The 23,478-nt window shown below is 40.4% G+C and overlaps 1 protein-coding gene across 3 annotated transcripts in view; it reads right to left on the bottom strand.

Annotated features, from left to right (window-relative positions):
• Window positions 1-23,478, bottom strand: part of PIP5K1B (phosphatidylinositol-4-phosphate 5-kinase type 1 beta) — a 318,123-nt gene that overhangs the window by 195,923 nt on the left and 98,722 nt on the right. For all 3 annotated transcript variants that reach the window (XM_024734304.1, XM_024734306.1, XM_024734305.1), the window contains exons 2-3: window positions 14,689-14,773; window positions 11,502-11,570 (exon numbers count right to left, since the gene is read on the bottom strand). In XM_024734304.1, coding sequence (XP_024590072.1) covers window positions 11,502-11,570 — 69 coding nt within the window. In that variant the 5' untranslated portion in view covers window positions 14,689-14,773. The remainder of the gene's footprint in view (window positions 1-11,501; window positions 11,571-14,688; window positions 14,774-23,478) is intronic.

Here is a 23,478-nt window from a genome sequence, read left to right on the forward strand (position 1 = left end):
CATCCTAACTCTGAAATATACCTTGAACTTCTTTCCTTTCCTTCTTCCTCTTCCTAGCCTACACCCTTAGCTTAGGCCACCGCCTCCTTCTCTAACCCAGGGCTTCTCCAATTAGCACTACTGACGTTTGGGGCCAGAGAGTAGTTTTCTGGGATTGTCCTGTGCATTGTAGGACGTGTAGCGGCATCCCTGGGCTCTAGCTGCCCAGGAGCACCCCCTGCCCACAGTTGTGACAACATTGTCTAATGACCCCGGGGGACAAAACCAGCCCCAGTTGAAAGCCATGGCTCTCAGCTCAGGCTGCCTCTCTCTTCCATGCTTGGGATGCTCCATCACACTGGGCTCTCCTTCAGGTCCTTGAATCCACCCACTCCTTCCTGCCTCCAAGGCTCAGCAGATGCTGTTCTATCAAGAACGCTCTCAATTCCACTCTTCTGTCAGCCGGCCCCTTCTCAAGCTTGTGATCCCAGACCTGTGTCACCTCCTCAGGCTGCCTTGAATACCTCATCTAAAAGGTAGCAGTGCTGCCTGTGCTTATTTTCTTCCTAACACTTTTAAAGGTAGTAATAATTTTATTGTGCTTACTTTTTCACGTCTGTCTCTACCACAACAATGAAAGCAGGGCCAGGATTATGTCTGTCTTGGCCTCTGTCCTACCTCCAAGGTCTAGCTCAGTGCCAAGCTAAACAAATATTCACCAACTAAATAACTGAGTGAATGCACGCACGTACAATCAGACGTACGTCTTATAGCCCAGGCCCAGGCACCCACACCCTTAAAATTGACAAAGCCACAATATGAAAAATTAGCTCGGGAGAACTAGAATGTCACCTAGACAGCCTATATTTCAATAACCAAATGCACCCTGATCCATAATGCAAAGCAGATGGCAGCACATCTTGGATGAAGAGAAAGCACTTGCATAAAAGTAACAGTAGTTCCATCTTCTCTCCACTGGGAAATAAGTACAGTTAGACCCTCTGGTTGAACCCAATTCCATATAATTCCTTATAGTCCTTATAATTGGACCCAATTTATATCTCTGGGTGTCTACATGTATCTATGTCTCAGGAATTGAGCAAAATCAATTCAGGAGGACAAAGGACCTTAATATTACAGTCCCCAGGGACCACACCAACCTCTTTTTCTTCTCTCCCTAGTGCTATGTGTCTCAGGGGTGATGGCTTCCATGCAGAGGGCGAGCTATCTCATCTTCCTTTCATAACAAAAGTTTCAGACACAGTGAACTGAACTCACCGGAAAAGATAGGTGTGCCACCTGGGGGAATTTGATTCCCATAGGGGAAAATAACTTCTAACTTGGGTCACCCTTTGACCCAATGCTTCCTTTATCAGGTCTTTTTAGCTACTGAGTAGATTATTAGTGAGTTATTACCCCCCTGTGACAGTCTACCGCATAGTTAGCTTTAAAAACATGTTCTCCTAATTTGACAGTTCAGAATATGTCACCCCCTCCAAGTAGATCTCATCCCTTCCTGACAATTTTGAGTTCTGTGGTCAAGAATAATTTTTGAAGTTATGACTTTATTCGTCATTTTATTTCCAGTGTTCTGCTCAGTGCCCAAGGGATCGATTTGTTTTTCATTTCAAAATGACTATGCACTTTCCAGAAAAAAGTATTCTTGAGGCTATAGTTCAGATTCTATACTCAGAGGTGAGACACTCTGGAGGAGACAAGTTGGCTTCTGAACCACTAAATTAGGGAAATCATGCTCTAAAATTGTTTATTTCCATTCATTTATCCCTTTCCAAAGATGGCTGGGTTTATCTGTGCCACTGGCCCCCATTATTCTACTGGATAATTGAGAATTTTCCATTTTAACGTCATAGGCACCACAGTATTCAGAGGAGAGTGTACTGGTTAGGGTCTGACAGACCCTAGAGAGAGACAATCAGGGTGAAAATCCCAGCTTTATTCTGCCACTTACTGGTTGTGTGCCCCAGAGCAGGTTAACTTAACCTCTCTGTACCTCAGTTTTCTCCCATTTCTGTAAAATGGGAGTAATAGTACTACTTCATAGGGTACTTATAAGAGTAAATGAGTTAATAATTCTAAGTGCTTAGAATGGTGCCTAGAACATGCTAAGCACTTAATAAATGTTAGTTCTTATTACTAGCATAGCTTTTAAAATGCTTCCAACTGGCAATAATTACCCCCCCCTGCCGATGCAGGGGACACGGGTTCGCGCCCCGGTCCGGGAAGATCCCACATGCCGCGGAGCGGCTGAGCCCGTGAGCCATGGCCGCTGAGCCTGTGCGTCCGGAGCCTGTGCTCCACAGCGGGAGAGGCCACAACAGTGAGAGGCCTGAGTACCACAAAAAAAAAAAATAAATAAAAAATAAATAAATAAATAAATAAATGTTAGTTCTTATTACTAGCATAGCTTTTAAAATGCTTCCAACTGGCAATAATTATACTTTAATTTGCTGAATTAATAGATTTCTGGCTAGAATAAACCCACTGGAGTCTGAAAAATAAGATGCTTCCAGCAACCAATGATTCTACCTTCATAAAACATCAAAAGTCCTGAATAAGCACATGGCATATGTCTTATTAGTGTCTATTAAGTAGATATAAGCCGAGAATCCAACATACATTGCCTGTCATCCTTTTTGGAATCCAGAATGAAGAATTCCAGAATTTTAAATATCTATGATCTTATGCAACACCTTAAAAGCCACCTTTAAAAATCCTTGTTAAGTATCCAGGAGAGGGAAGAGGGGTGGTAGTGATAAAAGTGGTCAAGCCCTGAGCGCTGGGACAGGAGCCTGCTGACCAGATCAGCACCCGCTGGCCAAGCTGTGCAGGGAGGCGTGCAGATCACCCACGGATATTAACCCTTTTAACTTGAAAACAAAAGCACCCTTGTGCCCTGAGACCAGGTGGTCCAGCTCAGACGCTACAGAAACACTGGAAACCCCAGCTTCCCAGCCCGTCATGAACACCAAATGCAACAATGCGGTGGTTCTTATTGCCCCCAAAGGAAACTGTGCAGCAAGTGTAGGGTGTAGCATATTATCCCCTGGAGTCAGTGTTTGGGGGACTTTCCATGGTTAACCAGGATGCAGAAGCGTAGCAAACCTGGGTGGCTCAACATACAGATGCTCCCTCCGAAGTGAACGCTAAACGAGGTCACTGAGAAATGAACAGCTCAGGGAACCACCCTGGGGGCGGGGGTGGGTTGGCTTCTCTTCCTATTCAGAAGCTGCTGAGAGTTTTTGCTTAATTACCTGCCACTTCTTTCTTAAAAGTCATCCAGGCAGATTTGAAATCATTTGCTTTAGGACTTTTCAAGGAAGAAGACAAGCACAGGTGATCTTCTATGGAAGCTGAGGGATCTGGAGGGAAGATCTGTACAAAGGGGTGGGTGGCAATGGAAAATGATTATACATGCTTCTAAACTGAACGAGATTATTTAAAAACTCCAGCTCTCTGAATGGTGCAGCTCATCTCCTTGCTGCCAAATTTTCAAAGTGCAAAGGCAGCCCACCATTAGAAGCACATCTTTCTCTCTTATTTCTGAAGCCACTGCTGCTGGGAAGGAAAGACTGTCCTCTTCCAGCTCCGTCTACTCTCTGATGCCCAGGCCAGACCAGAGCCAGCTTCAGGATGCTAAGTGACAACACTTCTCCCCGTAAGCCCAGTGCTGGGGGAGGAAGCCACACTGGCTGCCGTGCTCAGTTCTAGCAGAACTAAAATCTGATTGGAAATCAGAGGCTGAGGGATTCTGCTTTTGCTAATACAACAGCCACTTCACTCCTTGGCATTCCACTTTTCCCAGGATGTGTTCACATCTGTTAAATTGTTTGACCCTCTCAGAGCTGTGAGCAAGTATTAATCACATGTCATCAATGAGAAAAATTAAGATTCAGATCAATTAAGGAAAATGCCTACGATGATACAACTAGTAACTAAAAGAGCTGGGGCTTCCCTGGTGGTGCAGTGGTTAAGAATCCACCTGCCAATGCAGGAGATACGGGTTCGAGCTCTGGTCCGGGAAGATCCCACATGCCGTGGAGCAACTAAGCCCGTGCGCCACAACTACTGGGCTCACGCGCCACAACTACTGAAGCCCGCGTGCCTAGAGCCCGTGCTCTGCAGCAAGAGAAGCAACCACAATGAGAAGCCTGTGTACCACAACAAAGAGTAGCCCCCGCTCGCCGCAACCAGAGAAAAGCCCGCATTCAGCAACGAAGACCCAATGCAGCCAAAAATAAAATAAATAAAAATAAAGTAAAACAAAAGAGCTGGACTCACATCTACCCTTCACTTAAAAGGGTAGCTGAGTTTGGCTGAAAAACCTTGTCACTGCTAAAATTCTGATAATCCTTTGTTGTGGGCTCTGCCCTGGGCATTGTAGGATGCAGCACTGCTGGCCTCTACTTCCTAGATGTCAACGGCACCACGCCCCCAGTTTTGACAACCAAAATGTATCCAGACATTGCCAAATGTTCCCTGGGCACTGGTTGAGAACCACTGGGTTAGGGTGTTTTGGATTAAGGTGAATTAGGAATAACACTTGGAATGCCAAAGCATCACTCTTCCTATAGACCAATGTAGTTGCTATTGATGACAAGGGCTGCGTAATGCAAAGACAAAGCTGTCTCTGTTAAGCTACAGAGTGTAGCTCCACCAGGGCGGAAAGCAAGGGTCTTATTTCTGGAAGTCGTGGCTTTCTAGAGCCTGAAGGGAAGGAAGAGCAGTCAGGGCTTGGGACACATGCTAACCCTTCCCCCCACCCCTTCTTCCCATCTTAAAATGTTATTTATTCAATTTTTGAATAGGCAAAACATTCATATGGTTCAAAATTAAATAGCCATCAAATGTATATACAGAAAAGCTTCCCCTGACTCAAGATTCCCACCACCCATTTTTCCCCAGAGGCAGTCAATGTTGATAGCTGCCTGCGTATCTGTCAGAGACGTTTTATAAAAGAGCTTGTATTTAAATAAATGCTTCCTCTTAGTTCAAAGTATCGCTGAGTCACGACTTCACTCATGTTTAAAAAGTCATAAAGGACATGTTCCCTTGCCATGTGGTAAGAGGCAGGCATCATCCTCCCACCCTGGTCCCTGCCTGCCTCCACTGAGAGGAACACTGACTGAGACAGTGGATTTACATGACAACCCAGGTCTTAAAAAACAAAACAAAATGAAAACCACCTGGGGAATTTGGGTCAAGGACCCTGTTTGTATCCAGAGTGTTCACCTTCCTACTAGGTCACTCTGAGTGCTCTCATCACGTGTGCCCGTCCTGGCGGAAACTGGTTAACAAGATTCAGACCACACCTGAAGTCAGGGTGTTGGTGCCAAAGGTGGGCCCTCCAGACCTCAAGTCGCCTGTGGTAGTCATCAACACCAGAATCTCCTAGTGGGGGCCTGTTGTGGGTAGGCCCAGGATGGAAGGAGGAGTAGAGGAGGGAGGATGACAAGCCTGGAATGACACCTTTGGGATGGAGAGGTGAGAGAGGGAAGAAAGCAAGTGGCAGGACTAAAAATTTCCCACGCCTATCCACGGCCGGCCGACTGGGAAACACTGATCGCTTCCGATGGACAAGTCACCAATTAGGACATCGTATGCCTGGACCTTTTCGTCATCTTCCTGACAAAGAATTGCTAGGGGACCTGGGATAAGCCATTGAACTACGCTGACATGTTTGTTTTGGAAGGGTGGGGGATGTGGGGTGGGCAATTTCCTCACGTACAAAAGATAAACAACTCAGACCTCTGGCATTGGTATTTTAACTCGAGTTTAAACCATTTTAAGAATGTGAACTGATGTGAACTGATGTGCTACTTTCTGCTTCCTTCCTTCCTTATCACCTTGTTAAAAAACATCTCTTCTTCAAACTTCTCTAGTTCCATCAATGGCAGAAAATTTCTAGTAGTTACTCTGATTGGAAACTTTCAGGTCACCCTTCATCGTGGTTTAGACTGTCATTTCATCATGTCACTGATCTCCGAACCAGTGTCATGCTACCTCACTGCCTAGAGCTGCGCTGTCCAACATGGTAGGTGTTAGTCACATGTGCTTATTTAACTAAGGTTAAAATTAAAAATTCCTTCCTCAGACACATGGGTCACATTTCAAGTGCCCAATAGCCACACACAGCTTGTAGCTACTGTATTAGTACAGATTATAGAACATTTCCATCATTGCCAAGAGTTCTAATGGACAGTGCTGGCTCAGAACACGAAATCCAAACTCCTCCAACCAGCACGCAAAGCTAGCTGTCAATTAGAGCCAGCCCATACTTCTGAAATTGCCTCTGCTTTCCCCAAACAATGACACGTAGCTTTGTCTAGGTCAGACTCTACTGTCCTTCCAACAAATCACGTTCATCCCTGATTCTGTGCCTCTGCCCATCGGATTCCCCGTCATTGAGACAAATGACTCGGTTAGTCAATGCACAGTCGTCGAATGAGTGGCAGTTTCTGCCATGACAAAAAGCAATGAGGCATGTAAAAACTTTTTATCCCAGCAAAATGTTCTGCTAACAAACAAGTCCAAGGAAAGGACTTTTCCCCAGAAGACTGTAAGGAACTTTGGGCTTGTCAGGACTTGCTAGAGGATTAAGTGAAATGCCACTTGTTTGGGCACTTCATACCACTTTGAGTTGTTATTTTTTTCACATGGGCCTCCTACCTATTTTTTTCTCTTAAATAAATTGTATGGATATAGGAAGCAGAGACCAGGCCTTACATGCATATCTTTTGCATCCTCCTCTCCTATCTCACTTCTCTCCCCAAAGAGTACAGAATTGCAAACTGGCCACCATGTGAGGACCAGATATGATTGATAGTTTGTTGCTTTTTCCAGAGTGTTTTTTTTTGTTTTGTTTAAAGAACGGAAAGGTTGCTTTATTCAGGAGGCCAGCACCTGGGGACGTGGTGGACTCCTGTCCAAACGCTAACCTCAACATTCTGCCAGACCATGAAAGTTTTCAAAAGGAGAATCATTTGGGGAAGGGGCCGGCGTCTTTATTATCTCCCACTATGTACAGTCTTTCTTCCAGAGTGTATTTCTGAACAATTTTGAATCAGTTGCCAATCTTTAACAATTAGGAGATTTTACATCAGAATCTACAATTTTGGTTTCTTGAGAAATCAGTTATCTGGCAGCCCTGGGTGAGGACTCATGCAAAGCTCTATTAGCTAGCGTTTAAGGCCACCTGTCCCCTTTATAAAAGGAACGTATTCTCCTGTTTACCACCTTCCCCCTGCTTGTTTTACTCCCTTGTTACCTGCCTGGCCCCTTAAAGCCTCTGCGTTTACAATTCTTGTGGAAGACACCCAGTAAATGAACTGAGAACAGAAATACTACACTCTGTAACGAAGCCAGGCAGCCCTTAATGCCTGTCTTCATGGACGTCATGTTTGTTCTAAGCAGCTAAAATCAGAATTCTTATCTCAGCCATTAGCTGAAGACATTAACCTTCCCAACTGATTTTAGCTACTCCTCCTGGGCTTGTCAGGAACTGATAATGGATTAGAGAAATGGTCAACTGGAAGAACAAAAAGCAGTCAGCCTAAACAATCACATGCAAATAATTGAAACTCGGAGAGCATAACAGTGTCCCATGAACTCTGAGTGTTCCCTAAAAACACGTGGACATCACAGCACTCACGATGCTGAGTGTTGCTGGCAGCTGCCCAATGAATCTTGACACAGAAAGCCTAAACCCGCTCATTAACTCTAACCCATATTGATTTCTCCTCTTTTGAACCTTTTTTATAGACTACTGTGTTCTAAAACTGTTTTGATGTCTTGGCTCTCCCACTCAACCATCAGTTCCTTATAAACTCCCTTGATATCCTTCTCATGCCTAGCACCCAAGATCAGAGTGTTCTGAACCTGGATTGGCTTCAGTCACAGGTAAAATCCAATTGCTCATCAAACTCCTCATTAAAAAGGAGCATACCCCATGGTCAGGGCTTCAGGGTTGGGAAAGAAAGTTAATTTTAAAGTATTTGTAAAAGGGACAATAGTTAATGAAATGCAAGGGACAATAGTTAATAGTTAATGAAATGAAATAGTTAATGATAAGCCTTGATGACACCCACCTAATCTGTTATCATTCCCAGTTTTCTGTCATCTGCACATTTGCAAAGTATAAATTTGATGTCTTCATGCAGGTCATGGGTAAAAATTATGAAGCTACACAGGATCAACTCACATCATGTCAGTAGAGACAAGAATGTTCCAGGTACCTTTAAATCAAGATCCACTAAACTTGAGAATTCTCCGTATCTGCGACCAATTTAATGATTCTTTCATAATAGGAAATGCAGTTAATTTGACATAAACTCTATCTTTATGAACCTCTGCAGGTTTATAAAAGACACGTGTTTCTTCTCTGAATGTACATAGCTATATGTTTACAAACCCATGCTCAAATTATGCCGAGGAACAGTCTCACATCTGGTTTCCAGAATGTACCTTTTCCTCATTTTTGAAAATAGGGATGATATTTGCTCATCTCCGGCCTTTTGATAAGCCTTCCATTCTCCCGATTTTTCAAAGCTCACACTCAGTGGTTTCCCTATTCTAGCTTCAAGTTCTTTCATCTGGGACATGGTTCAGCTGGGCCTAGAGACACACATCTGCAGTAGCTAATGTAACTCTTATTATCACCACTCCTAACACCACCATTAACACCCATAGAGTCTGTCATACAGAGTGAAGTAAGTCAGAAAGAGAAAGACAAATACCGTATGCTAACACATATATATGGAATTTAAGAAAAAAAAATGTCATGAAGAACCTAGGGGTAAGACAGGAATAAAGACACAGACCTACTAGAGAATGGACTTGAGGATATGGGGAGGGGGAAGGGTGAGCTGTGACAAAGTGAGAGAGAGGCATGGACATATATACACTACCAAACGTAAGGTAGATAGCTAGTGGGAAGCAGCCGCATAGCACAGGGAGATCAGCTCAGCGCTTTGTGACCACCTAGAGGGGTGGGATAAGGAGGGTGGGAGGGAGGGAGACGCAAGAGGGAGGAGATATGGGAACATATGTATATGTATAACTGATTCACTTTGTTATAAAGCAGAAACTAACACACCATTGTAAAGCAATTATACTCCAATAAAGATGTTAAAAAAAAGACCTTTTGCTTCATGGGGAAGAATTCAGTTGAATAGTTCAGCTGAGCTGTTAACCTGTTGGCAAAGCAACACTTTCTCTAAGTGATCCCTTCTTCCTGCTTTGCATAATAACACCATATTAACTGAGGGCTAAAGTTCTAGGCACTATGCTGTGTCTTGGTGCTTTTCTTACAGAGAGGGTCCTCCTCTTCCCTTGCTAACCTTCCTTTTAAAATCAGAGGTCATCAAAAAGGTCCCTATGCCATCACACATTTAAAAAAAAAAAAATCATTGATTTTTTTTGGTCCTTTTAAGTTTCCTGCATCTTCTCTTTATTTTTCAGAATTATTTGCTGTCATACAATATGATTTTTAGTTTTTATAACCTTCCCAACATTGCTGAGTCAGATACCCTGTTAGGGACATTCATCACAGAATCATACCTATAATATTACTGAAAACCTATTTTACTGATTCTTGAGCAAGACACACTTAGTAAACTCCAAGATCGCATGGTCACATGCCTTCTATTACTTTTGCATTACTAAAGAGCTCCTGGAAATCAGAACACAATCAAGAATCACAATGCATCTTGAGGCTGACTGAGAAAACTGCCTGAAACTGCTCCGAAGTAATGCCAGGCTGACAGTTTGACCATCTCTGTGTTGGTCCCATGTACGACTGAATTTACAAAGAGTCTTGGGTAAATGAGATAGGATTTCATTTTCCACCTGTGTCTGAAAGTAAATAATAACGTATTGCTGCCTCTGTTCAGATTAACAAATTTTAGAAGCTGTAACATGACACTTGTGAGCTCACGAATCTTTAACCTACTATTCTCCAAACACATCACCTCTTTGGATGGCAAGCTCTCTGTTTATACTTCTAGGTTTGGCTGAGTAGAAAAGTCAGAAGAAAAGATATACCAGGAAAAAGGGCATGTTATTCCACATGAAAATGGAACAGGAAATACATCATGTTAGTTCCATGACCTAAATCTGTGGTCAGATCACATGGCTCATGGGACTTTATGACAAAACTTCTTGCTAGCTATCCGTTACAGAGTAAAAGGCAAAAGGAAATGTTAAGGTATATCAAAGCTTCAATACACAAACCTTCTACTCCCCAGAGAGGAGGAGGGCAAGGTCTTTTAAAAGCTAAAAAGCTAAAATGTACAGTCCATTTAAAATCAGGAACAGCAGTGCTTGGGAACATATATTACCCAGTAATGCTTCTGAACATTAACTTGGTTGCTAGGTACCAAGAATTTATCGAAGTCAAAGAGTGGTCAGGCAAGATACTCTGGGAAGTCTAGAAAGAGATTTTTGTGAAATGGGCTGAAGACATGGAATCTGAGAGGCTTAGAAAGGGGTGAGATGCAATTCCAGGCTAAAAATCTTCTTTAAAGGTAGAAAATGTTTAAAATTATGGTGGCAAGTAGCAAGTCAATAAAAAGATTCACAGTGAACAAAGAACACTGCACACACATAAGGGCCTTCTTCTTAGGCATAAAAAGGGTTTTCAAGTAACTACCTTCTGTCAGTGTTCTGTATCACGGTAACTGTGGTGGGCAGAAAAATGGCCCCCCAAAGATGTCCATGTTCAAATCCTTGGAATCTGTGAATATGCTACATTATGTGACAACGAGGAGTAAGGGTGGAGAAGAAATTAAGGTTGCTAATCAGATGACTTTAAAATAAAGGGAATGGGCTTCCCTGGTGGCACAGTGGTTGAGAGTCCGCCTGCCGATGCAGGGGACATGGGTTCGTGCCCCGGTCCAGGAAGATCCCACATGCCGTGGAGCGGCTGGGCCCGTGAGCCACGGCCGCTGAGCCTGCGCGTCCGGAGCCTGTGCTCCGCAACGGGAGAGGCCGCAACAGTGAGAGGCCCGCATACCGCCAAAAAAAAAAAACCCAATAAAAATAAAATAAAATAAAGGGATTATTCTGGATTATCCAGGAGGGCTCAATGTAATCACAAGCATCCTTTAAAGTGTCAGAGTGATAGGGCCCGATAAAGACTCAACTGGCCTTGGCTGGCTTTGAAGTCGGAAAGAAATCATGATATAGACAATGCAGGCAGCCTCAAGAAGCTGGAAAAGACAAGGAAATGAACTCTTCCCTGGAGCCTCCAGAAAAGAATGCAGCCCCGTAGACACCTGGATCTTGACCTAGTGAGACCCATGCCAGACTTGTGACCTACAGAACTGTAAGAAAATACATTTAGGTTGTTTAAGCCACTAACTTTGTGGTAATTTGTTACAGAAATAGGAAACTAAGGCAGTAACTTACATACAAATGCTTTGGAGGAAGAAAAGGCTTATGGCAATATTAGCAATACAAGTGTTCCTCTTTTCGAGCTGAAAAAAGACGATAACACACTCACTCACCTTTTTATAGGTTTTTTCTTCGTTTTGTTTCCCAGGTGCTGCATCTCCGTTCTCAGCAGCAGACGACATCTACAAGAGAAAAATGTACCTATTTGAATTTAGATATTCTACTCTGAAATACCATATGCTAATAATATTGTTACCTGTTTTGCTTAATTACATTTTTGTTGTTATGCTGTTGTCTCCAAGAAAGGAAGAGATTCTCAGAGTACTAAAAAAAAAATTCTGTGTTCCCCAGTCTTTCCAAAATAAAGCTTTACATATAAATCATTTTGGCAGCATATTTTACTCCGTATGCTCTAAGAAAGAGGCCATGGAAGTCCAAGCCCAGATCATATGTGTGTAAGTTTCTTTCTACAAAGCCTTAAAAAATTAATTTCTTTCCCCTATTCTTCTGGTTATATATACTTCCTGTAAAAGTATCTGGAAAGTACCAAAAACATGAATCAGAACAAAAACATTACCCAGTTCTACTGCCCTTGGGCAACTCCACTATTCACATTTTGGTATGTTTGTTTCCACCTTTTGTTCCATGCACTTTCATACTAAAAATATTATGATACTATCTTAACACAGCATTTTTCGCTGAACACTTATGTAATAAGCATTTGCCCATTTGATTATAAAAATCTCAATGTCAAAATAATTTTTTCTAGGTGCAAGAGACACCACTGGGTGAACACAATTGCGCGTTAATACTTTCGTTAACAATGCCAACATTGAAGGACAGTTGAGGTGGATCAGGGGTTTTGTTTCTACAAATAATGCAACAGTAATGATTGTGTGCTTCTACCTTTGTCCACCTTCAATGTTTTCTTGCACTAGTTTCCTAGAATTACTAGGTCAGTAAAAAATTGAAAGCTCTTACCACATATTGCTAAATTTCTTTCCAAGAAGAATACACCCATTCACACTAACAGCAATGAGTGGGAGCTGGTTTCATTACACGCTTAGCAATGACTATTATCATTTTAACTATCTTTGCTAATTTGACAGGTGAAAGGAAGCACCTCCTGATTTTAATTTGCATCCTTGAAAATTATTAGCCGAAGGTTAACATTATTTGCGTATCTTTTTTTGGTTCTTTGTATTTCTTCTTTCAACTTTTCTATTATTTTGCCCACTGATCTACTGGGTTCTTGGGTATTGATTTTTTTACCTATTATGGCTAGTAATATTAGTGGTTTCCTTATTGATTTTTATGTATTGAGGTTATTAATCTGTTCACAAGCACATTATTAGTATCTTCCATGCTGCTGTCTTTTAATTTGTTTTATAATTACGACAGGGAGAAGTTTTACATTTTTGATACTTAAAACTATTGACTATTTTTGTGATTTCTTCCAATGCTTTTAGATAAAATTTTATTTGTCATTGGGAGGTATCAGATGTTTAAACATGTGCTCCTCTCATCTTTTAATAATAAGGTTTTTACATTTTTTAATTCATCTGATTTCTTAAAACCAGTTACCTATGTGGTAAACAAGGATAACTACATAACTCAGGGTGCCATGATGTTTAAGGGTCTTATCTTAAATTGCAATGAAGAGCATTCTATACACCATGGAGGAGAAAACTTCTGACTTTCTCATAAGCCTTTGAAGCACATTTTCAATCTTGGGCTTTCAATAAACATAGTATGTACTAAACCTAAGGATCTGCCAGCCATTTCTCTGTACTGGAACTAAATGACTGCCATGAGCTGGATGTGACTAAAAACCACCCAAGAAAATGAAAGAATGGACCATGGCAAGCCAACCTCACCAGACCTATGACTGCCCACCAATCCAAGCATTCTCTTAGATAAACTTTCAGTTCCATTTGTCTCCATTCAATCTGTCCGTATTTGAACATGAAGTTTTCAAGGACAGATGTTTCATAGACTACTGCTTCCCACACTGTATCTGCTTAATTTATTTAAAGAATAGTTGATTTTTCTAGTTACTTCATGAGTTTTGAATAATATATTAGTGGAATTGGAATATTTGAAAGGTTTTACAATATCAGACTCAGGGTAAAAAGCAAACCCAACCCTGTATCATTCCCCTGGAAAGCTCAAATTACATAATCACTATAAGAATATATAAGGAGTTATCTGATATTTGATCCCTGTTTCTGTATTAGAGTATGTTTGTGCAGTTTAGTATGTACTACCACTAATAAGAGTAGGATTTTCCTTAATCTTCAACTGTTTGATAGAGCCCACAGAATGAAGACTTCCCTAAAGAATGCCATTTCAGTAATTTCACTTTTAAGCCTTTGCGGCCTCTAAAACCGAAAAACTTCAAGAGCAATGCTGAAAGGGCTTGAAAATACAGTCTTAATGAGGGGTTGACAAATTGGCATGAATGAAGGACGGATGATGAGTCTTTTTTTTATTACTTTGTAAATCATTCCTGACTAGACAGTAGAAAAGAAGTGGGTAAACTTAATATATTTTAAAAAAAAAAATTCCCTTTAAGCAGCACAAGCAGATAATAATGTTAAAAGCAGACCATGAGATATCACCTGGATTCAAAGGTTTTTGTTTGTTTGTCTCTGTTTAACAAAGATCACACGGACTTATTCACCAGGACATCCATGTAGGAGAGGCAAATGAGATGCTTGGGGATGCTCTGGTCAACTGCAAATGGCTATTAAAATGGTCACTGTGACAATTACTGTCTCTTCCTAGACTTGCTATGTTCTGCACTCGTTAAGGTTCATCATTTATAACTATGGAAGCCAAGGTAAGTATGGATTAAAAACATTGCTTTTAAAAACATTATAATCATATATATTTCTACATATGCAAGAAGGAAGGAGCAAAGAAATTATCTACAAATGATGGGATCGTGAATGCTTTGGGTTATCATGTTAATATTTTGCTATATTCTCCAAGTATTCTGCAGTGAGCACTGCTACATTTAGAAATAAGGAAAACACTAATGCTAGTCAAATATTTAACCATACACAGTAATTAATAGCAGAGACCACATCTCCTGGGTTCTGCCCCTTTTGGCATGCCAACATCCACAACATTTCCTGTTTCTATTTGCTTGCTGTTTGTTTTCAATTTGATAATGTCAAAGTTAAAGGCCATGAACTAGATACATGATTTAGAGTATTTGTAAATATAAAACAAAAGAGTAAGGGCTTATAATGAGTCCGTTGAAATTAATTAAAAATATAGACTGTACTGCCTTACCTTTGTCAATGAAATGGCAAGTCATCTGTAATTGGTCGTGATGAGTGGCCTATTCATTGTTGAGACTGTTTTCCTTCCCAGGTTCCTGTTAAAATAGAAATCACTATTCATTATTTATTCATACCTCTACTTCATCTCCCAGAAGAGATCAGAGGTGGCTATAGGGATACACACAATGCAATCAGTTAAAACTAAAATAAAGAAATGTGTGTATAAATAAAGGGAAGATAAAGGTGAGCAACAAGATGGTGCCAGCAGTATGGGATGTCTGTCACAGAATGTGAGCCATGTAATCCTGTATAGTTGTTGAATACCCTGGTCAGTCTCCAGTTTGACTCTGAGATTCCTAGTGGTCACAGCAGAGGAAGAAATAATCAGTTACATAAATGCCCAATGTTCGTAAGATAAAAACAAGTCAGTTGCTCAAATGAACCACATTGGGGATTGAGGCTGCAGTGGAAATTTCTCCTGTGGGTCTTCAAAAAAGAGACCCCACGTGATGTGTGGATAATTTTGCAATATTATCCCTGTGATAAATCAACTGTGATTTTCATGAAGGTTGGTTCAATAACACAACTTCAAAGACAGTTCAACAAACCTTTTTGCCCTATAATTATGTTTTTATACAAAAGAGATACTTGCTTATGGTAACCAATTTTAAAAATACAGTTTAAAGTAAAAATGAATAAGGTCCCATCAGTATCTCCCCAATGAGATAACCAATGGTAACAGTTTGTTGACTATACTTCCAAAATCTTCCCTACGCTTACACACACACATGCACACACTTATTTCAGCCACTTCTATCAGCATTTTAAAGATATTTTTCAAATCTATATTATATATCTCTCTCACTTAAAGATAACTGTATCAGGACTTCCCTGGTGGCGCAGTGGTTAAGACTCCACGCTCCCAATGCAGAGGGCCTGGGTTCAATCCCTGATCAGGGAACTCGATCCCGCTTGCATCCCGCAGCTAAGAGTTCGCATGCCACAACTAAGGAGTCAGCGAGCTGCAACTAAGAAGCCCACGAGCCACAACTAGGAGGAGCCTGCCTGCCGCAACTAAGACCCGGCACAACCAGAAAAAAAAAAAAAAGGTACAAATGGAATCCTACGGTGTAACCTTTAAAAAAAATAATTGTACCATATTCCACAAAATGGATACACCATCATTTAAGCAATCACTCCCTCCTGGACAAACATGCAGACAGTTTCCAGGTTTGGCTACTGTAACCAGAGAAGGAATAAACAGACTTACATAAACATCTCTAATGTTCTAGTACTTTTATTTCTGTGGGAAAGAATCCTGGAAATTGATCCAAAGTTGATAAGTGCATTCAGTATTCGAAGGACCTTTGTTACATTCTTTTCTGTAAAAAGGGTGAAGCAATGAGTCCCACAGTGCATAATGAGTACCTGCTTAATGACATACTAATCAGCACTGGATGTTTGCCATCTTTAAAATGTTTGCCAATCTAATGGGCAGAGAATGACACCTCAGTCATTTTAATTCACGGTCTCTTACCACTAACGGGGCCTATCCTTTTCACAGGTTTACTGGTGATTTACATTTTCAGTTCATTTCCTTTTGCTTATTTTTATACTGTGCTGTTTATCTTTTTTTCTTTTATAATCAATCTGTAAGATCTCCTGGTATATTAAACATTAACTGTGTCATATGAGCTGCAAGCTGCTGTTCATCTTTTGGCTCTGTTTATGGTGCCTTGTCAGGTAGACATTTAAAATATTTACAGAGTCAAATCTACTAATTTTTCCTAGATGGACTGTGGATTTACTGTCTTACTTGGGAGAGTTCTCCCAAGCCTGATGTTACACTACATGTATTCTCCTGTATTTTCTTCAAATACCTTTATAGCTCATTTTTAACATTAGATCTTTGCTTCAAATGGAATCTAACTAACCTCATCGTCTCCCAGATGGGTAGCTAACTGCCCCAACATCATTTACTTTATAATCTATCATCTTACTGGAAGGACATGCCTTCATGCTTCCTTTAGCAAATATTAAGTTTTCCTATATACCTCAATGTATTTCTAGGCTCTCTGTTCCAAAGACTTACTTGTTGATTTCTAAGCTAATGTTGTCTTAAACGCAGTAACATGCTGCTGCTACAAGTTCCCCACACTATTTTTCTTCCAAGTTTATATGGACTTGAAAAGCACATTGCTTAACCTGAAAACACGCCCACCCCACCAGCCCCCTGCCAAGTTGGAATTCTGACTAGAATTATATTAAAGTTATATACTACTTTGGGAAGCATTAATATCTTTGGAATTTTAAGTTTTCTTATTCAAATCATGGTATAGTTCTCTATTTCTTCAAATGTTATTTTATATCTTTTACTACAACCGTATTTTTTGTTTTTGTCTTATGTCTTACTAAATTCATTCCCAGATACTTTAGTTTGTCATGCTTTTAAATAGGGATTTTTCTATTTGCATTTCTAACTGGTTATTAACTCATAGAAAGAAAATGATTGGGTTTCAGCTATTATCTTTCACCCAGTCATTTAATCAAATCCTCTTACAGAATTTTGAAAGATTTTAGGCAGAGTCTCAATCACACTACCTGCAATATTTATACATCGTACTTCTATTTCTTTTCCTCTTACATTCAATGAACTTCCAAATAAATGTTGAATAATAGCAGTTGAGTAACAGTAGTAGTGCTTGATATTTATATTATAATCCTACAGTAGTCACCATCCTCTACAATGGTCTTGTTTGTTTGCTAGCATAGTAGCTTCTTTCTGCTATATTCTACTTTACTCTTTTTATTAGGAATGTCTACTGAATTATATCAAATGCATTTTCAGCATCAGTTGATATAATCATAATTGTTCTTCTTTATTCTACTGTGCCAAATATAACATTGAGAAACTTCACAATGAAAAATTATATATTTCTAGAAAAACCTTAACTTGGATTTGATTTGCTACCATTTTTAAAAGGATATTTTCATGATTGAAATTGAATGATTTTTCTCCCATCTTTATCAGGTTTTGGCATTAAAAAATTAATACTTTTCATAAAATTGGATGGCTCTTTATATGCACTTAGTTTGGGGGGATTATTCATTTCTTGGAATTTATAACCTTTCTTTGAATCAAATTTTCATAATTTAATTGTTAGAAAGCCATCGATTTCCTTTAGACTTTTAAATTTATTGTCATAAAGTTAACACATAATATTTTGTTACTGAATTCTTTCGATTCTTTTGGGATCCAGGTGATGTCTTTTTCCTTATTCCTGATGGGGTGTGTGTGTGTGCATATATGCATATGTATGTGTGTGTGTGTAGACATAAAATGTATATGTATTATATGTTGCATATATATGTTATAAATAGGTATTTTTGTTAGACTTCCCTTTTCTATTATTTGTTTTTGTGGCCATTTCCATTAATTTTAGCTTTTAATATTTTCTTTCTTTGGGCTTTAAAGAATTTCTTAGATGCACTACTTAGTTTATTTTCACTCTTTTAAAAAGATAGTATTAAAATCACTTAGGCTACAAAGTATTCCTGAATATATTAATGATTTCCTCATAAATTCTGATGTGAAGTATTCTGTTTAATTTCCAAATAATTTGTAATTTTGGACTTGATTTTCAATTTGATCCAGGAATCATCTATAAGAGAGTTTCTTAATGTCAAGTATTTATATTTTAATTATTAATCTTTTCATTCATTGCTATATTCTTGCTTATTGCACTGGGATCAAAATATGGGATAAGTAAAATTTCCCCTCCCACTCAAGTTCAAGTTTTTTCCTATGGCCATAGAAACAATTTTTTGTAAATGTTACGTAGCCACAAGAGAAAAACGTGCCTGTGCCCTGTTTCTAGGGTAGAAAAACACTGTATTATTGCCACCTTATAACACTGTCTACTTTGTCAAATTATGAAAAAATACAGTAAAATTCTCTGATATGGTTATAGGTCAATCATATTCTCCTGTATTTCTACTTTTTATTTTTTGCCTTAAAATTTCCATAACTATGCTGGCCGTGTACAAAGGTTATATGTATAATAGTGTCCTTGTGAATTGTACTCTTTATCTGCAAAAGTATCTTTTTTTCTTATTTAATAATTTTGGTCTTGGATTCCATCTTGATGCTAATATCCTCACTTCCTTCCTTTTATTTGCACATGCTTGGCATCTTCTTGCCCATTTTTTTATCTTCAGCTTTTTTAGTCATTGTCATTTGGTTTCAGCTGTGTTCCTGACAAACAGCTTAAAACTGGATTTTTTTTTTTTAACCGATCTAAGAGTCTTTGTCATTTGAAAGGGGACTTAACAAATTCACATCTATTGTGATTAGATTATATCTGGTTTACTTGCATCATATTTGTTTACTATTAATTACAGTTATGGTTCCTGCATTTATTTTTATCTATTCCTTTTTTGCTGGGTTAATAAAATTTACAATTCTATTTTTTCCCATTAATTGAAATTTTTTATTCCACATATATTTTGCTCATAATTATCTTTCTATTTTTAAACCATTAAGAGTCTATATATTTCTAGTAAAAAATAATAATAATAAAATGACTTTATGCCATCCCACTACCCAGGCATTTTTCCTATGGTCTATTGTGCTAGACGCAGACCTGTGCCACCCAGATCTCCCCTCAAGGAGGGCAGGTTGCTCACCGCTAAGAGTGTGGTCAGCAGACGCCTCCGGCTGCCAGCCCTTTCAGGGTCTGCCTCTGCAGGGAGCCTCCTCTCGCAGGCCCTGGCCTTGCTGGGGCTGCACACAGCCTGTGACTGAATGATAGGGCAGCTCCCCACTGAGTTGGCCCCGGCTTTGTGGGTCCTACATGGAAGTCTGACTTCTTCCTCTGCTTGCCTGACCGTGCTTCCCCCCTCCTCCTTTCACAGGTTGTATCACTCTCCAAACTGTGTGGCTTAAAACGACGGAAATTCATCCTCTCACAGTTACGGAGGCTGAAAGTCCAAAATCAAGGTGTCAGCAGGGCCCTGCTCCACCCAGGCTCTGGACTGCATCCTTCCTTTCCTCCTCCTAGCTGCATGGTGGTGGCCGTTCATCCTGAGCGTTCCTTTGCATGCAGCTGCATCACTCCAGTCTGTGCCTCTGTTGTCTGCCTTCACGTGGCATTTTCCTCTTCTTATGCGGACACCAGTCCTATTGGATTGGGACCCACCCAATGACCTCATCTTAACTTCATTACATCTGCAAAGACTCTATTTCCAAATGAAGTCATGTTTCACAGGTACTGAGGGTTGGGACTTCAATATATGTTTTTTTGATCCCTGAAAACATCTTGCACCCAAAACTCTGTCCCAGTGCCTGCTTCTAGAGAGCCCAACCCATGACATCTGTTCTCTTCCTCCCCCGCAAGAGGAGATGTATGGAATATTTTTACTCTCTCAATGACTGCTCCATTTTGAACCACTAAATAGCTCCTCGTAGTTGACACAGCTCTTCTTAATGAACAATTTATAGCTCACAGTCATATTATTAACATTTATTTAGACTTGACCACAAGTTTTACAAGGTTCATTGCTCATCATTGTTTCTTTGACTCTTCATCTCCTCCTATCCGAACACCTTTGTTCTGATTCAATTTTCATTCAGTTGGAACAACTTTTCAAGTAGTTCCTAAGAAGTGGCGCATGGATGGTCTGCTCTGTGTCATTCCACGTCCAGAAATGTCTTTCCTTTGTCCCCATGTATAACTAGATCTCTCGGATTCTTGGCTCCCAGACCTTTCTTTCATCTCCCTATTGCCACGTCACTGCTGTCTTCTTGCTTCCTGGCTTACAGGTGAGTCGTTTCACACTAGTCTGATGCTTCTGTCTTGGTAACGTATTGGTTTTCTCTGTCTAGAAACCTATGAGAGTTTTCCCTTTGAACACAGAGTTCAAAAATTCCACAAGGACAGATGTGTCTTTTTTCATCAATCCTGCCCAGCAAAGGGAAACTGACAAGAAGCTGTTACACGGAGATCTGATGACTTAAACCATGAATAATATGTAGGCTCTCTAGCTGAGGAACGAACAGACTTCATATCCTTCAGGCAGTGCTCTCTGAAAATTATTTCTCGTGACCAACCTTTTGATAAAAACTGGACAGGGGACCACTCAAAATTATAGTCTCTGGCAAGAGCCTGGAATGCAGGAATTCTAATGGCCAAGTAAGGGCATAATCATGACTCAGGTCTCCTTAGGAGATGTGTTAATATGTAATCTGACACGAGACTCCCTGTTAGAACTTATTTCCTTAAATTATTTCTGACATTAAACAGAGCCAATTAATAGTGTCATATGATTAGATTGTTGAAACACCAGCTCGGCTAACAATAATACATGCCAAGCAATGAAATTTTTTTGACTTGATGATGGCTTATCTATCCTTTCTGGTATTTGGTATCTGGATTTTGTTAGCATAAGGAATAAATAATGTATACTATTTCAGGGCCTGCTATCTTTCTATGCTTTCATTCAATTGGAGGGAAGGAAAGACTTATTGAGCAACAACTATGTGTGAGATGCTGTCACAAAGAAGATTTCATTTAATCCTGCAACGAATCCTTTGGCATTCTTCAATTTAGCTTGTGTGATTCTGACGCTTGTGATTGACTTTTCTATAACATCCATGGGATGCAGTCATTTTTAATTTTGCTGAGGCTCTCGCTGTGAGGCTGGTTTGTAGAAGTGAAGCCCTTAGTGGTGAAGAAATATAGCAACTCCCAAACCCCTCCATCTCAGCCTGGTTTGCTGTTCTCTTTACCAATGCTGAGCATCAGAACCCCTGGGGAGCTTTCTGAAAATTCAGGTTCTCAGGCCATGCACCAAAACAACTAAATCACTGCCTCTGCATGGTGGGTCTGGGGAACCAGTTTTTTCAGTATGCTTCAAGGCCTTGGGTTCATCTAAGCTACTCTAAGCAGTAGAGGCAATAAATACGTTTTATCACTTCAAGAGAGATGTTAGGGTCCAGGAGGGAACACAGAACCTATTCTGGGCATGTTAAAGAAAGAGAATTTAAGACATGGAATTAGTTATAAAAGTGACGGGTGAGTTAAAAAGCTAAGCAAAAGATGGTGATGAAATGCAGAGACTAACATCGGCACCCCAAGGGCTAGAGGCGCACCAAGTGAAGGGGTGTTACCAGACCTCAAAAGTCGGAGGGATCTGCGGAACATCATGGCGAGGGTGAACTGGAAGAGGTTGGAACTACAGAAGGAGGGGGTATATTTGGAGGCATGGTGAAGACAGTCACTGTTGCGGATACTACCCAGGGCACAGAGGGGGGATACACTCTAGATTCTCCCTCAGCCCCTCTACCCAGCAATCCCTGTCTATGGCTCCCATGGGCCAGCCTACTGAAAACCATGTGACACAGGGAGCCCGAGAAATGTATCCTTTAGGAATGCCTGCCCTGTGACGCAGAACAGGAGAAGAGTGAGGAATGGCTTTGAGACAAACAGGCCAGTGATGGGCTACAGAATGAGATACAAAAATGAGATAAAAATATGAATGTGGGAAAGCAGATATGAGCTAATGATATGCACAAGATACATGGTTCCCAAAGAAAATGTGGATTGGGAGGCAGGCTAGGAGCTGGTACAAACATTTCTATTTTTTTGACTCTGGGGATTCCCAAAGAGCTTAAATAGATCACTACAAAGCAGCCAGGGTCTACTGCAGCCTCTTCATTAAGCGTAGGAGTGAGACTGTGACTTGGGACAATTTGCCTGGGGTCAAGCCAAGAGGTGGTGGGGTTGAGACTTGATCCAGAGCTGTCTGACTTCAAATCTACTGCTCATTCTACCATAGCACACTCTCCCTCCTAGTTATTTGACAATATGTTGGAAGACTGTCTACTAAATATTGCATTGTATTTTTCAATTTGTAAATGCAATCAGGAGGTTAGCTGACAACATTAATTTACATAATTATTTCCTGTAAAACTTGTTCGACATCAGTGAGTCTCAACCTGGAGGGCATTTCTGAGTTTACAAGGTGGTAGGGGAGCTTTTTAAAACTCTACAGTTAAAGAATGGACTTGAGGACATGGGGAGGGGGAAGGGTAAGCTGGGATGAAGTGAGAGAGTGGCATGGACATATATACACTACCAAACGTAAAATAGATAGCTAGTGGGAAGCAGCCGCATAGCACAGGGAGATCAGCTCGGTGCTTTGTGACCACCTAGAGGGTGGGATAGGGAGGGTGGGAGGGAGACGCAAGAGGGAGGAGATATGGGGATGTATGTATATGTATAGCTGATTCACCTTGTTATAAAGCAGAAACTAACACACCATTGTAAAGCAATTATACTCCAATAAAGGTGTTAAAAACAAAAACAAAAGCTCTACAGTTACCGAAGGTTTTAGATATATTATACTTGGGGGCCATATTCGAGTTAGTCAGATGTAACCCTTTCAACCTCTAATTTCCCAGCTAAGGCCATCGAAGTCAGTATTTTAATTTGCCACAGATGAGTTTGCTCCTCATGCAAGGCCAAATGAGGGGGGAAATGACTAATTACCAAATTACCCAACTAAGCAAGCCAACCTATAGATACAAGAGGCGAGGGGCACTAGCCATGAGTCCTTACTGATGTTCCCATAAAAACAACCTCTTCATTAAACACCAATAAAGCAACGCAACAAGGACTAATGGGAAGAACAGTGCAAGAGGCCTCTGAAGGCTTTGGTTTTCAGTCCATCTCTTCTACTGATTCTCTATGACCTTGGGTCCTATCCACTTCTTTTCTATCACGAATCCTGCTGACTCTGT

This window comes from Neophocaena asiaeorientalis, unplaced genomic scaffold (genome assembly GCF_003031525.2).
Source record: "Neophocaena asiaeorientalis asiaeorientalis breed wild unplaced genomic scaffold, Neophocaena_asiaeorientalis_V1.1 scaffold256, whole genome shotgun sequence".
Lineage (NCBI taxonomy): Eukaryota > Metazoa > Chordata > Mammalia > Artiodactyla > Phocoenidae > Neophocaena > Neophocaena asiaeorientalis.